This window comes from Salvelinus alpinus, chromosome 30 (genome assembly GCF_045679555.1).
Source record: "Salvelinus alpinus chromosome 30, SLU_Salpinus.1, whole genome shotgun sequence".
Taxonomy (NCBI): domain Eukaryota; kingdom Metazoa; phylum Chordata; class Actinopteri; order Salmoniformes; family Salmonidae; genus Salvelinus; species Salvelinus alpinus.
Window position 1 is genome coordinate 31975223 of NC_092115.1, and position 16063 is coordinate 31991285.

At 45.2% G+C, this 16063-nt stretch overlaps 1 protein-coding gene across 1 annotated transcript in view; it reads right to left on the reverse strand.

The window, feature by feature from the left end:
* Positions 1-3423, reverse strand: part of LOC139559723 (myosin light chain kinase 2, skeletal/cardiac muscle-like) — a 40605-nt gene extending 37182 nt beyond the window's left edge. Inside the window, exons 1-2 of the mRNA XM_071375979.1 lie at positions 3085-3423; positions 1552-1798 (exon numbers count right to left, since the gene is read on the reverse strand). Coding sequence (XP_071232080.1) covers positions 1552-1798; positions 3085-3134 — 297 coding nt within the window. The 5' untranslated portion in view covers positions 3135-3423. The remainder of the gene's footprint in view (positions 1-1551; positions 1799-3084) is intronic.
* Between the last annotated feature and the right edge of the window lie 12640 nt (positions 3424-16063).

The window sequence follows — 16063 nt, forward strand, 5'->3', positions numbered from 1 at the left end:
CAACTGTACAAACTTAAGTGTTGGCTGTCTCTGATGAAACAGAGGTATTGCTCTAAAATACTTTGGTACTGTAGACTTGTGAACCATACCACTGGTCTTTGACTACTTATAGAATGCAGAACAGGGTGACGTGGGGTAACAAGCCCCCCCGTAATTATTACAGAAACCACATTAACAAAACGTTTCTATGGTAAACTGTTCTAATATTTTGAAACAGTTATATATATATATATATATATATATATATATATATATATATATATATATATATATATATATATATAATCTAATTAAGTTATATCTATAAACGTTTTATATATAAAATATATACAACATATATACAAAAGTATGTGGACACGCCTTCAAATTAGTGGATTCTGCTATTTCAGCCACACCTGTTGCTGACAGGTGTATAAAACCGAGCACACAGCCATGCAATCTCCATCGACAAACATTGGCAGTAGAATGGCCTTCCTGAAGAGCTCAGTGACTTTCAACGTGGAACCGTCATAGGATGCCACCTTTTCAACAAGTCAGTTTGTCAAAGTTCTGCCCTGCTAGAGCTTCCCCGGTCAACTGTAAGTGGAAACGTCAAGGAGCAACAATGGCTCAGCTGCAAAGTGGTAGGCCTCACAAGCTCACAGAACGGGACTGCCGAGTGCTGAAGCGCGTATGTAAAAATCATCTGTCCCTTGGTTGCAACACTACCGTGTCCCAAACTACCTCTGGAAGCAACATCAGCACAACAACTGCTCGTCGGGAGCTTCATAGTGCCAACTGTGTGGAGGAGGAATGATGGTCTGGGGCTGTTTTTCATGGTTCGGCCTAGGCCCCTTAGTTCCAGTGATGGGAAATCTTAATGCTACAGCATACAATGACATTCTAGACGATTCTGTGCTTACAACTTTGTGGCAACAGTTTGGAGAAGGCCCTTTCCTATATTAGCATGACATTGGCCCCGTGCACAAAGCGAGGTCCATAACTGGTTTGTTGAGATCGGTGTGGAAGGGCCTTCCCCAAAACATTTGGAATGAATTGGAACGCCGAGCCAGGCTTAATCGCCACTTATTTTCTTTCATAGTTTGTTTGCCTAAGCAACTTTCCCTCCTACAGCCCCACATTTTTCTCAAAGTCGAGAGAGATGCCACCCTGTGGCTGAAGCACTGACTACATCTTGGTTCTGTTCTTTAATTCCATAGATTTATGGTTCTGGGGGTTCGAGTTACAGCCCACTCTTGGGGAACTCAGTAGACTAGAGCTCAGTAGACTCCTTGAGGACCCCCAGCCCATCCATGTATTTAAACTATTCAAGAGCTGGCACACCTGATTCAATTTGTCAACCAGTTATCAAGCTGTTGATTAAGTGAAAAAAGTTAGCTAGTTCAGGCAACAACAGAATTGTGAAACGGCCAAGGGTCCGGAGATTGCTGGAGATTGCATCATTGCTGCAGGGAAGGGACTTTAACACTAGATGGTGCCAGTCAACCAGTAACTTCATGGGAGTGTCAAAGTAAAAGGACACATGAAATCTGCCATATATATTATGCCTACCTCCTCAAAACCTCCCTCCAGCTGGATGTGCTTCAGCTCCCAGAAGCAGCGCATGGTCTCCACTCTCTCCAGGTAGTAGAAGAACGCCAGCTTGGCTATGTTGTTCTGGCTGTCAGTGTGCTGGCGGCCCACCTTCAGCTTGGCCACCTTGGCTGGGGGAGACACCCAACCATGGTGGTTATTCTCTGTCCTCTGCAGGGGGACCTCTGGTGCCTGTCTCTCATGGCTGCTGGGCCTCTTGTCTGAGCTGAAGAGAGATCAAATATAGACAGTCAGAAATGCATGTAGTTGCAACAGAATATGTTGCTCCTGACAAGAAATGTTGATATACATTTGGATAAAGGGAAAAATAAGAGTTGATTTACTTCACCTGTTCCACATTGCATCTAGCCCAGAATCCCACTATCTGCAGAGCTATAAACAACAAATCCCGTAATCATGCTAAAAAAAATGTGACACACCTAAACTGAAGACACAAGCGGCTCACGTTGCAAGTGAACTCAAGAAATATGAAGTGAGATTGTAAAAAATGACACCTGCAATAATAAATGTAAAAGAGAACACGTGGTGAGTTCCCTCAGAAACAATCCCCAATACCCACCCATACACACTTTGCATCTACCTCAGAAACAATACCCAATACCCACCCATACACACTTTGCATCTACCTCAGAAACAATACCCAATACCCACCCATACACACTTTGCATCTACCTCAGAAACAATACCCAATACCCACCCATACACACTTTGCATCTACCTCAGAAAAGATACATTCATTTTGAGTGTAGAATCTCAATCTGATCCAATGATGCCATTTGAGAGAGAGATTTTTCTCATAATTCTACTATTAGAATGGGGTATCTGGTATTATACCACCCAACTAACCAAGACAACTCCTTAGATTGATGTTGAACGTTAATGGCCATTATCTCCTTTCACAGCTCAACACCATTGTGTGACAGTGCCCACACACCATTGTAATAATAATACTCGCTCTTTTGGATCACGGTTTGTGTTGTACTAAGTGTTACGTTATCTGGGACAAAGAACAACATCTTTACCACTGACCAGTACATATCGACTAAAACATATTTGATCCAAAATAATTTTTTCTTACAGCATGCCATGATTGTTTTAATATTCATACAAAGTTGAACAAACTACAGTAGTAGTAATATAGTATCACTCTGATAACAACTGATAATTAGGATATTTATTGTTCATATCTACATTTTGTGTAGTATAATATGATAGCTCTTCATTGTGGCACAGAACTACGATTTATTCCTGTCTGTGTAAATCCTGATAACAAGTAACGGGTAGTTAGAGCAGGGTCGACCCTCTACACCCTGCTAGGCTAAAGAGGTGCTAAGATGCGAAACATAGACATCATAGCATGCATGAGATAGCTTTGTCCTTTAACCATGTACCCTATAATGCTTTTACACAGCGACATTACAAACCAATGTACAATGTGGGATAGTGCCAATGGTATTTCATTTGCAGGTAATTTAAAGCACTATGACTTACCCTTCATATTGAGTCACTTTTTGGGTGCTCAGCACTTCTTTTCCTCCCATGTCTCTCTTTTTTTTTTTATCTCTCTGTCTCCGTCTCTTGTTGTCTGTCTGTATTTAGGATACATTCCTCCATCATATGGAGTGTGGGACAGGGACTCTGATGGGGGCGACCACGGAGAACCCTTTGTTCCAGGTGAACGCAGCTCTGCTGAGCAGGTGCAGGGTCCTGGTTCTGGACAAGCTGTCTGTGGAGGCGCTGGGGATCAGCGTACTGGAGAAGATCTCGGCGAACTCATGGATCAAGATGAGTTAGACTCAGCCGAGCTCGGATCAGAGTAAGTAGATAATGCCGTCTCCTCCGGGAATGAGTCCCTTGTTATCACTGAGCTTGCCGGATTTCTCGGGGACATGTCATCTAGAAGTCTCAGATTCCTGAAACCTGATTGGTCGAGTGTGAGGTCCTCTCGCTCCTCTGTGCCCTATAGGCAGACAGCCCTGGCAGTTGTTCTCTCTCTCTCTCTCTCTCTCTCTCTCTCTCTCTCTCTCTCTCTCTCTCTCTCTCTCTCTCTCTCTCTCTCTCGACAGTGATGGAGGAGTGTGTGTGTGTGTGTGTGTGTGTGTGTGTGTGTGTGTGTGTGTGTGTGTGTGTGTGTGTGTGTGTGTGTGTGTGTGTGTGTGTGTGTGTGTGTGTGTGTGTGTGTTTGTGTGTGTGTGTGTGTGTGTGTGTGTGTGTGTGTGTGTGTGTGTGTGTGTGTGTGTGTGTGTGTGTGTGTGTGTGTGTGTGTGTGTGTGTGTGTGTGTGTGTGTGTGTGTGGCCTAGCCTGTTTAAGTGAGACATCTATCAACTGCTGTCAGCAGATGAGGGCTCAGTTTTAACAGTCTGCTAGATATATGGCAGGGAGTATTCATGGTCAACATGGGTGTTAGTGAGTGGTGGAGGTGATTGAGCTAGTTGTTATATTAGTGTTTAAAGATGGTGGTGCTGATGCAGTAAGGGTGAGAAGCCATGGAGTGAAATGCTCTTTGGTTGTGTACAGATCTCTATGCTCAGGTGGACCAACCTTCTCTATTGCATCTCATCGTTACATCTTACCCTGTTTAGAAGCCAGACGAGTTCCCTTAGTACATGTTCCTTTGTACAGTACGTGCCCTCCCTTATTACCCTCCTGACCCCTTCTCATTTGATCGGCCCCCCTTTTCTAAAAGTCATTAATATAATTAAAAGGATGGTAGGAAATGTAATGAGCTGTTAGGGTCACAAAGCAATGGAATGCAGTTCAGATGTCAAGTGGATTGAATGTAAACAGTATAGGTTATTTATCTAACCTCATATACAATGAGTGTACAAAACATTACGAATGCCTTCCTAATATTGAGTTGCACCCCCTTTTGCCCTCAGAACATCCTCAATTCATCAGGGCATGGACTCTACAAGGTGTTGAAAGCGTTCCACAGGGATGCTTGCCCATGTTGACTCCAATACTTCCCACAGTTGTGTCAAGTTGGCTGGATGTTCTTTGGGTGGTGGACCATTCTTGATAGACACGGGAAACTGTTAAGTGTTAAAAACCCACACACACTCAAATCAGTGTACCTGGCACCTACTACCATACCCCATTCAAAGGCACTTGAATCTTTTGTCTTGCCCATTCACCCTCTGAGTGGCACACATACAACATCCATGTCTCAATTGTCTGAAGGCTTAATAATCCTTCTATAACCTGTCTCCTCCCGTTAATCTACATGGATTGAAGTGGATTTAACAAGTGACATCAATAAGGGATCATAGCTTGGATTTACCTGGTCAGTATACCTGGTCATGGAAAGAGCAGGTGTTCCTAATGTTTGTACACTCAGTGTAGATGGATTGTTTAATTTAGGCACATAAATCAGAATCAGAAAACTCATACCTCAAATTATTTTTAATTAAATAGAAGAACTGCATACATCAACTTGAAAGATGATTGCACAAGTAGACTCTGATAGATGCCAAAAGAGATGGATAGATGTTGCTATCTGAGCCCTTATTCCTGGAGGTAAGTGAATAAATACTCTGACATTCTCTTCAAAAATGATGCGTTTTTCAAATGGCAAGTCCCTGGCCTGGTGGGTTAAGTGTGAGTTCATGAGGGTCAATATTAAAGGGGTCGGTATTGGTGACGAGAAGTCGACATGTCCGGACTCACTTGGAACTGATGGAGTGTGTGTGCATCATTCCCGGGACCAGGAGTCGTTTTCAACACTCCCCGCTCATTCTCATGGTGTCACCGTCAACTCAACACTGTCAGCTCAACACTGTCCTGTATGTCTGTCGTCTCACCTGACACACAGGCAAGAAGAACAATCAGTTCAAGGCTAACTTCTCTCCAGCTTTTACAATGACATTATCACCCATGCCTATTAAAGATGCTCCCCTGTACCGGTGTCCAGTGCAAATCTGACTCCTGCTGACTCCATAAAGTTGTTTTTGGTAAGGGGGTTGAAATTGTATTTGTCACCTTAGTGGCCAAGTGAAACACATCTCTGTTGTGTACTTGTGTTAGAGACAGGTATATTTGAGATAACAGAGAATACCTTAAATGGCTTTGAAATTTGCATAGTTGACTAATTTGCCTTTAAAGGAATACTTTGGGATTTTGCCAACTCATTTTCCCTTTATCTACTTCCCCAGAGTCAGATGAACTTGTGGATGACATTTCTATGTCTCTGTGTCCAGTATGAAGGAAATTAGAGGTAGTTTCACGAGCCAATAGTAACTACCATTAGAGTAATGACTGGAAGTCTATACAGTAAATATCTCCTAGCATGCTAGCCGTTCCACGAGTTCATCTGACTATGGGGATGTAGATAAAGGGCATCATTGCCAAAATCCTTAAGTGCCCCTTTAAAGGTACTGTATCTAGGTCAAATAGGGGAGAGGCGTTGTGCTGTGATGTTGCTTTATCTGTTTTTTTAAACCAGGTCTGCTGTTCATTTGAGCAATATGAGATGGAAGGGAGATCCATGCAATAATGGCTCTATATAATACTGTACGCTTTCTTGAATTTGTTCTGGATTTGGGGACTATAATTTAATGTGTTACTGTTTCCATGTTTTGTAAACCAAAGGTCTATATTGAGAAGAAGGCTCTGGACACCATAGCCCTCCTGTGTGACGGCGACGCCCGGGCGGGGCTCAACAGGCTCCAGTTGGCCGTCCAGGCCCGGGTGGGTGCGGCCCGTCCTGGCCAATCAGCACCCGGCAGCGCCCCTCCTCGAGACATCATGCCTTAGGAGTAGCATGTGAAGGAGGGCCTTCAGAAGTCCCACATCCTCTATGTCTACGCAAAGCAGGTGAGTCCAATGGTTCAATCGGGAAAAAAAGTATAACTAGTCGCATAGCTATTGTATTATCCAGGTGCATGGAAAACAACTGTACACTTACTTGAAATTCCAGAACACTGATGAGCTTGATGCTCCGCAATGGTTCAAGCGTAACATTAGAATACATTATATTCTATTGATTCATCTGCAGTCAGTGGACATGGACTTTATAGTTTGTACTGTACTGCACTGCTCCTCACTGGAATGACACAGACATTTAGATGACAAATGATGCTGGCATGATGTTGTCAAATGATGTGGCGACATCCTGTCTGGTTGGCTTCACAGCAGCTGCCCAGAAAGAATGACCCAAGCAGTCTGTCTCTCAGCCCATGGGAATGGATAGCAGAATAAACCTGTGAATAGTTTAGTTGTGTTTCAGAGGTCTCTGGTGGTATGGTGAATGTGCTGTTGTGTCCATAGAAGTAACGTTCCCTTCACTCTGATTCTAAGAGATGCCGTCAGATCCAGCCAAGGAACACAGTGCGTTCTAACACGTACAGTATACTCTTTCAATATGCCCTGCATTAGCTGAATCAGGCCAGGCCAAGCGGCTGGCGCTAATTAGGTTAAAGTCCTCACACAGTGACTGTATCAGTGATGTCAATGTGGTGTCAGCCTGTTAGGCGCTATGGTGCCAACTGCCCTTTATTGGTGCTTTAGAAGCAGGGTCTGATTGATGTCACTGTCATCTTCCTGGAATCAATGAATAACCAGAATATCTTAGTCAGACACTTAGGAAATTAGTAGATTCTTTGGCGTGGTCATTAGGGCTGGGAATTGCCAGGGATCTCACAAGACAAAATTATTATGATACTTAGGTGCCGATGTGATATGTATTGCGATTTGATACTGCGATTTTATTGCGATTTGATGTTCCAAATATATTGCTCACTCTGCTGCAGAGAGACGAGAGCGCAAGAGAAAATCTGTTTTGATCAGTCATGGAATAAAAGTGCTGAAAACATTTTGCAATGTGCAAAGCTGTCATCAAGGCAAAGGGTGGCGACTTTGAAGAATCTCAAATATAACATATATTTTGATTTGTTTAACACTTTTTGGGTTACTACATGATTCCATATGTGTTATTTCATAATTTTGATGTCTTCACTATTATTCTACAATGTAGAAAATAGTGAAAATAAAGAAAAACTCTTGAATGAATAGGTGTGTCCAAACTTTTGACTGGTACTGTATATAAAATATTTTTTTAGAAATTGATACTTGGAGACAAAGTATTGATACAATATCAGCCAAAACAATATTGTGATATGTAACTGTATCAATTTTTCCCCCCATCGCTAGTGGTCTTAGACTAAAGTATATGGTACCCGCCATTACTCTTATATTATATGCATTAGTGTCTGCAAAGGGAACGTGAGGGGACTTGATCCTTTAAAGCTCTGGTTCTCAGCTTTACTTTTTCTGTCAACCTCAGTTGAGGATGGATATGGGGTCGGATGACCATTCCCACTGTCTGTTCTCAATATTCCTAGTATTTTATTTCTCAGTGCATAACACCCTGTCATGATTTCACTAGTAAGTCAATCCAACACTACAAACAAGCCATACAACAAGAAACGATCATTGAGTTTTGGAGGGAATCCTGATGACTGCTGCTGCTGCCAACCCACCACCAGAGACAGAGGGATGCCCCTGTCTGCCATGCACCATGACAAGTGTTTTCCAGCTGGCATGGGAGTTTATTATCAGAGCCCCTGACATCCATCATCCTCCATGGCCTGGTGGATATTACAAAATGCTTCCAGGAGGACAAAGCCCTATCCAAAATAGCTGTGTCAACACACTAATGCCTCATGATTTGGCTTGGATATGGAGGGTTGGGGAGGCAGGGGAGTCATCCATCTTGGACAGAGGGGAGAGAGGGACACCCTGAGTGACAAATGAGACAGCGTTGTTCCAGATTAGAGGACGGCCGTCTCATAATTGGATTTTGTCACGGCATGGGGCCGACTGGAAGCAGGGGATAGACCCTCACTTGCTTGCAGGGCTGGGGTCAATTCCATTGAAATTCCAGTGAATTCAGGAAGTACAGGTAACTGACAAAATAAAGGAAACACTTGAGTAAATGAAGGATACAAAGTATATTGAAAGCAGGTGCTTCCACACAGGTGTGGTTCATGAGTTAATTAAGCAATTAACATCCCATCATGCTTAGGCTCATATACAGTATAACAATGCCCAATAGCACATAATTTTGTCTACCATGGCTATAAGAGATCTCAGTGACTTTGAAAGAGAGGTCTCAAAGACACATAGGGGGTTTAAAGGGTGTGTGTGCGTGTGTGTGTGTCTATGTGTGCGTGTGTCTCAGTCACCAGATCTCAACCCAATTGAACACTTATGGGAGATTCTGGAGCGGCAACTGAGAAAACGTTTTCCACCAGAATCAGCAAAACACCAAATTATGGAATTTCTCGTGGAAGAATGGTTTCGCATCCCTGTACATTGAAATTCCAATTATCTTTAATGCTTTGAAATTGGAATTGTAATTTGGCTTACTTTCTGAACTGACTGGAATTGAAATAGACCCCAAACCTGCTAGCCTGGTCCCAGACCTGTTTTGTGTTGTCTTGCCAACTTATATGGTCATTGTCACAGCATAAAATGTTGATAAGGCAGGAAAAACAGATCAGGGACTAGGTTAGAACGTCACCACAATGGTGGGTTCATTAGGCTGGGGGTGCTGGGGTACTGACTGATCTTAAGTTCTTAAGTTAGCCTATGGAGTTAAAAGAGCTAGACTTTCCTCGGAAGTCGCCCCAGAAAGTATTTAAATATCTTAGCTTTACAACAGGAACACAAATATAACCTAGACCCAGCTCTGCAGCAGCATGACTTTTATCTCAAAACTTGCAAGACAATGCAGGATGGATGTTTTTACCAGCTATAGCCCTAATGGTAAATGTAGTGTATTTAATATTTTGTCATGACAAAAACATGGCTGAAATTCATTCATGTCATTGTATGTAGACCTACGTAGATCACTATTCTCTTATGTGAACACAATCGGATACTGCTTTATTAAGTGTTGTTAGCGTGAAGGATATTTAAATTAAGCAATTTTAACTATGAAACTTAAAACAAGCGACTTTGGTCAACCAAGCTTTTGTCTGGATTTGTTTCGCAGTTTGGCATTTATTGGGATGACTCATGCACTGAAGGCAGCTCTGCAGGGCAGTCATTAGCTGACATAGCAACAAAGTCATACAATCTGATTTTAAACCTAACCTTGACCGCAATGCTAACCTTATGCCTAACCTTAACCTTAAATTAAGACGAAAAAGAAAATTTTAGTTTTCATACATTTTTCCCGATATTACTCAAATTTTGACTTTGCCTCTGGCAGATCGAGTAGAAATCGCTCTTCCTCCAGGACAAGATTCATCCCAATAAACACCAACCTGCATTTGTTTCTAAGCCATCTACAGTTAGCCAGTAACCTCTGTTTATCGCTCTTTGCCTTGGAAAGCCGCCAGTGAAGCTCTGGACAATTTAGGCCTCATGTCACAATGAGTACAGGCTAACTCTGTATTTCAGATAGATGAAGTATGGGTGGGGATTGAAGGGGGATGGATGGAAAACAGTAGGGACAGCTTGGCAACACACACACCCCTCACATGGATCACAAGGGAACAAACCTGGGTTCAAACAGTAATTGTTTTCTTTCAGATACTTTGACTGTCTGGAGAGTTTGTATTTGTAGAACTATTCCATCGGCTCCATTGCGCCAGAAACTCAAATAATGCGCTGCTTTCAAAGAAAATGAATACTATTTGAACCAAGGTCCACTAGGCCAGGGAGAAACATAAGACTAAAAGACATTAACATCCCTTCCACTGGCCCTTTCATGAGATTCAGCTGTTGGTCAGTCAGGGGCAGGGCAGAGATTTACTGTACCCTGCTTCTCTATAGGGCTTTACCAGGGGTGATGAAATTTCCTCACTGCTTGACTAATGAAACGGATATGTGTGAAACGGATATGTGTGACGACGTCGGGAATTGGCCTAGGGGGTTTAGTGTCACAAAAAAATGGTGATGACATGCCACCTTGACAATGATCTGTCCAAAGATATAGAATGATCTGTCCATAGAATAATTTTGCTATTTGATTTTGAATTGTAAGACCCCTTGACGTAAGTGTATATACAATGAGCTCCAAAAGTATTGGGACAGGGACATTATTTGTTGTTGTTTTGGCTCTGTACTCCAGCACTTTGGATTTGAAATGATACAATGACTATGTTGTTAAAGTGCAGACTGTCAGCTTTAATTTGAGGGTATTTTTATCCATATTGGGTGAACCATGTAGAAATTACTGCACTTTTTGTACATATTCCCGCCATTTTACGAGACCAAAAGTATTTGGACAAATTAACTTACATACATTTACATTTACATTTAAGTCATTTAGCAGACGCTCTTATCCAGAGCGACTTACAAATTGGTGCATTCACCTTATGATATCCAGTGGAACAACCACTTTACAATAGTGCATCTAACTCTTTTAAGGGGGGGGGGGTTAGAAGGATTACTTTATCCTATCCTAGGTATTCCTTAAAGAGGTGGGGTTTCAGGTGTCTCCGGAAGGTGGTGATTGACTCCGCTGACCTGGCGTCGTGAGGGAGTTTGTTCCACCATTGGGGTGCCAGAGCAGCGAACAGTTTTGACTGGGCTGAGCGGGAACTGTACTTCCTCAGAGGTAGGGAGGCGAGCAGGCCAGAGGTGGATGAACGCAGTGCCCTTGTTTGGGTGTAGGGCCTGATCAGAGCCTGAAGGTACGGAGGTGCCGTTCCCCTCACAGCTCCGTAGGCAAGCACCATGGTCTTGTAGCGGATGCGAGCTTCAACTGGAAGCCAGTGGAGAGAGCGGAGGAGCGGGGTGACGTGAGAGAACTTGGGAAGGTTGAACACCAGACGGGCTGCGGCGTTCTGGATGAGTTGTAGGGGTTTAATGGCACAGGCAGGGAGCCCAGCCAACAGCGAGTTTCAGTAATCCAGACGGGAGATGACAAGTTATTAGGACCTGGATTAGGACCTGTGCCGCTTCCTGTGTGAGGCAGGGTCGTACTCTGCGAATGTTGTAGAGCATGAACCTACAGGAACGGGTCACCGCCTTGATGTTAGTTGAGAACGACAGGGTGTTGTCCAGGATCACGCCAAGGTTCTTAGCACTCTGGGAGGAGGACACAATGGAGTTGTCAACCGTGATGGCGAGATCATGGAACGGGCAGTCCTTCCACGGGAGGAAGAGCAGCTCCGTCTTGCCGAGGTTCAGCTTGAGGTGGTGATTCGTCATCCACACTGATATGTCTGCCAGACATGCAGAGATGCGATTCGCCACCTGGTTATCAGAAGGGGGAAAGGAGAAGATTAATTGTGTGTCGTCTGCATAGCAATGATAGGAGAGACCATGTGAGGATATGACAGAGCCAAGTGACTTGGTGTATAGCGAGAATAGGAGAGGGCCTAGAACAGAGCCCTGGGGGACACCAGTGGTGAGAGCACGTGGTGCGGAGACAGATTCTCGCCACGCCACCTGGTAGGAGCGACCTGTCAGGTAGGACGCAATCCAAGCGTGGGCCGCGCCGGAGATGCCCAACTCGGAGAGGGTGGAGAGGAGGATCTGATGGTTCACAGTATCAAAGGCAGCCGATAGGTCTAGAAGGATGAGAGCAGAGGAGAGAGAGTTAGCTTTATCAGTGCGGAGTGCCTCCGTGACACAGAGAAGAGCAGTCTCAGTTGAATGACTAGTCTTGAAACCTGACTGATTTGGATCAAGAAGGTCATTCTGAGAGAGATAGCAGGAGAGCTGGCCAAGGACGGCACTTTCAAGAGTTTTGGAGAGAAAAGAAAGAAGGGATACTGGTCTGTAGTTGTTGACATCGGAGGGATCGAGTGTAGGTTTTTTCAGAAGGGGTGCAACTCTCGCTCTCTTGAAGACGGAAGGGACGTAGCCAGCGGTCAAGGATGAGTTGTTGAGCGAGGTGAGGTAAGGGAGAAGGTCTCCGGAAATGGTCTGGAGAAGAGAGGAGGGGATAGGGTCAAGCGGGCAGGTTGTTGGGCGGCCGGCCGTCACAAGACGCGAGATTTCATCTGGAGAGAGAGGGGAGAAAGAGGTCAGAGCACAGGGTAGGGCAGTGTGAGCAGAACCAGCGGTGTCGTTTGACTTAGCAAACGAGGATCGGATGTCGTCGACCTTCTTTTCAAAATGGTTGACGAAGTCATCCGCAGAGAGGGAGGAGGGGGGGGGGGGGGGAGGAGGATTCAGGAGGGAGGAGAAGGTGGCAAAGAGCTTCCTAGGGTTAGAGGCAGATGCTTGGAATTTAGAGTGGTAGAAAGTGGCTTTAGCAGCAGAGACAGAAGAGGAGAATGTAGAGAGGAGGGAGTGAAAGGATGCCAGGTCCGTAGGGAGGCGAGTTTTCCTCCATTTCCGCTCGGCTGCCCGGAGCCCTGTTCTGTGAGCTCGCAATGAGTCGTCGAGCCACGGAGCAGGAGGGGAGGACCGAGCCGGCCTGGAGGATAGGGGACATAGAGAGTCAAAGGATGCAGAAAGGGAGGAGAGGAGGGTTGAGGAGGCAGAATCAGGAGATAGGTTGGAGAAGGTTTGAGCAGAGGGAAGAGATGATAGGATGGAAGAGGAGAGAGTAGCGGGGGAGAGAGAGCGAAGGTTGGGACGGCGCGATACCATCCGAGTAGGGGCAGTGTGGGAAGTGTTGGATGAGAGCGAGAGGGAAAAGGATACAAGGTAGTGGTCAGAGACTTGGAGGGGAGTTGCAATGAGATTAGTGGAAGAACAGCATCTAGTAAAGATGAGGTCAAGCGTATTGCCTGCCTTGTGAGTAGGGGGGGAAGGTGAGAGGGTGAGGTCAAAAGAGGAGAGGAGTGGAAAGAAGGAGGCAGAGAGGAATGAGTCAAAGGTAGACGTGGAGAGGTTAAAGTCACCCAGAACTGTGAGAGGTGAGCCATCCTCAGGAAAGGAACTTATCAAGGCGTCAAGCTCATTGATGAACTCTCCAAGGGAACCTGGAGGGCGATAAATGATAAGGATGTTAAGCTTGAAAGGGCTGGTAACTGTGACAGCATGGAATTCAAAGGAGGCGATAGACAGATGGGTCAGGGGAGAAAGAGAGAATGTCCACTTGGGAGAGATGAGGATCCCAGTGCCACCACCCCGCTGACCAGAAGCTCTCGGGGTGTGCGAGAACACGTGGGCAGACGAGGAGAGAGCAGTAGGAGTAGCAGTGTTATCTGTGGTAATCCATGTTTCCGTCAGTGCCAAGAACTCTGCCTTGTTGGCCGCAGATCGGCAGTTCCAGAGGCTGCCGGAGACCTGGAACTCCACGTGGGTCGTGCGCGCTGGGACCACCAGGTTAGAGTGGCAGCGGCCACGCGGTGTGAAGCGTTTGTATGGTCTGTGCAGAGAGGAGAGAAGAGGGATAGACAGACACATAGTTGACCGGCTACAGAAGAGGCTACGCTAATGCAAAGGAGATTGGAATGACAAGTGGACTACACGTCTCGAATGTTCAGAAAGTTAAGCTTACGTTGCAAAAAATCTTATTGACTAAAATGATACAGTACTGCTGGCGGTGATGTAGGCTAGCTAGCAGTGGCTGCGTTGTTGACTTTGTTTGAAAGTGTAGCTGGCTAGGTAACCTCGATAACTGGCTAGGTAACCTCGATAACCTCGATAATTACTCTAAACTACACAATTATCTTGGATACAAAGACAGCAAAGACAACTATGTAGCTAGCTAACACTGCACTAATCAAGTCGTTCCGTTGTAATCTAATAGTTTCTACAGTGCTGCTATTCGGTAGAAGTTGGCTAGCTGGCTAGCTAGCTGGCTAGCTAGCAGTGTTGACTAGGTAGGAGAACGGCGGCGCGGCGGACGAAAATAGCTGGCTAGCTAACCTCGATAATTACTCTAAACGACACAATTATCTTAGATACAAAGACAGCAAAGACAACTATGTAGCTAGCTAACACTACACTAATCAAGTCGTTCCGTTGTAATGTAATAGTTTCTACAGTGCTACTATTCGGTAGAAGTTGACTAGCTGGCTAGCTAGCAGTGTTGACTACGTTAGAAGGACGAAAATAGCTGGCTAGCTAACCTCGATAATTACTCTAAACTACACAATTATCTTTGATACAAAGACGGCTATGTAGCTAGCTAAGAAAAAATTGCTAAGATCAAACAAATCAAACCGTTGTACTGTAATGTAAATCCAAGAATGGCGTAGCAGTCGGATGTGTCTTTGTCCTGTCTTGTCCCGTGTAAATAGTATTCGTATTTTTCGTATACATTTCGTATTTATTTTAATTTCACTTTCCATCGAGGAACTGAATATACATTCCTACATTCCGCCTCACCCAATGTGGTACGGACCTGCTATTTTTTATATACTTTAGAACCGTAAACTAACCCCAATCAGAAGCTAGCCAGATAACTAGCTACTAGCTAGTAGTCAGTTAGCCACTGCTGCGGTCTTCGCCCTTAACTCGGACACAGCCAGCTTCAATACCGGGCCGATACCTGCAAGCGCGATATCAACCCAGAGCATATAGGACTGCTTTTTCTCTACCACATCACCGGATTCCTGACGCAAGCTCTGGACAATTACACCGTATTATCACAGCTAGCTAGCTGCAACCGAGTGGCTACTACTGGCTAACACCTCTGTCCCGAAGCAAGCACCAGTTAGCCTTGAGCTAGCCTCGAGCTAGGCCCATCTGCCGGCTAGCTGCAGCGCGATATCAACCCAGAGCATATAGGACTGCTTTTTCTCTACCACATCACCGGATTCCTGACGCAAGCTCTGGACAATTACACCGTATCATCACAGCTAGCTAGCTGCAACCGAGTGGCTACTACTGGCTAACACCTCTGTCCCGAAGCAAGCACCAGTTAGCCTTGAGCTAGCCTCGAGCTAGGCCCATCTGCCGGCTAGCTGCAAGCGCGATATCAACCCAGAGCATATAGGACTGCTTTTTCTCTACCACATCACCGGATTCCTGACGCAAGCTCTGGACAATTACACCGTATCATCACAGCTAGCTAGCTGCAACCGAGTGGCTACTACTGGCTAACACCTCTGTCCCGAAGCAAGCACCAGTTAGCCTTGAGCTAGCCTCGAGCTAGGCCCATCTGCCGGCTAGCTGAAGAGCTAGTGCCACTGCCACGAAGCTAGCACCAGTTAGCAAACACTATTCTACAATTCACAACCTCTCTTTCGCCATCGCCATCTGGCTTGGATTCTCTGTCGACACAACCACGTCTGAGCAGACCCCCTCCGTCTGAGCAGACCACCCCCCGGGCTACTAACTTTACACGCCGCGTGCTAGCTTAGTGGAGGCCTCCTCTGCTCCATCTACGGCTGCCCCCTGGACACTATGATCACGTGGCTACATAGCTGATGCATGCTTGACTGTCCATTAATTCACGGTACTCCATTCTGTTTATTTGTGTCTTATCTGTCGGCTCTGTGCTTTAACTCAGGATCTGTGTGTAGTTAATCCGACCCTCTCTGCCTAGTCATCGCCATTTTTTACCTGTTGTTGCTGTGTCAGACTAGCACCCTGTTATTGCTGCTGTTATCT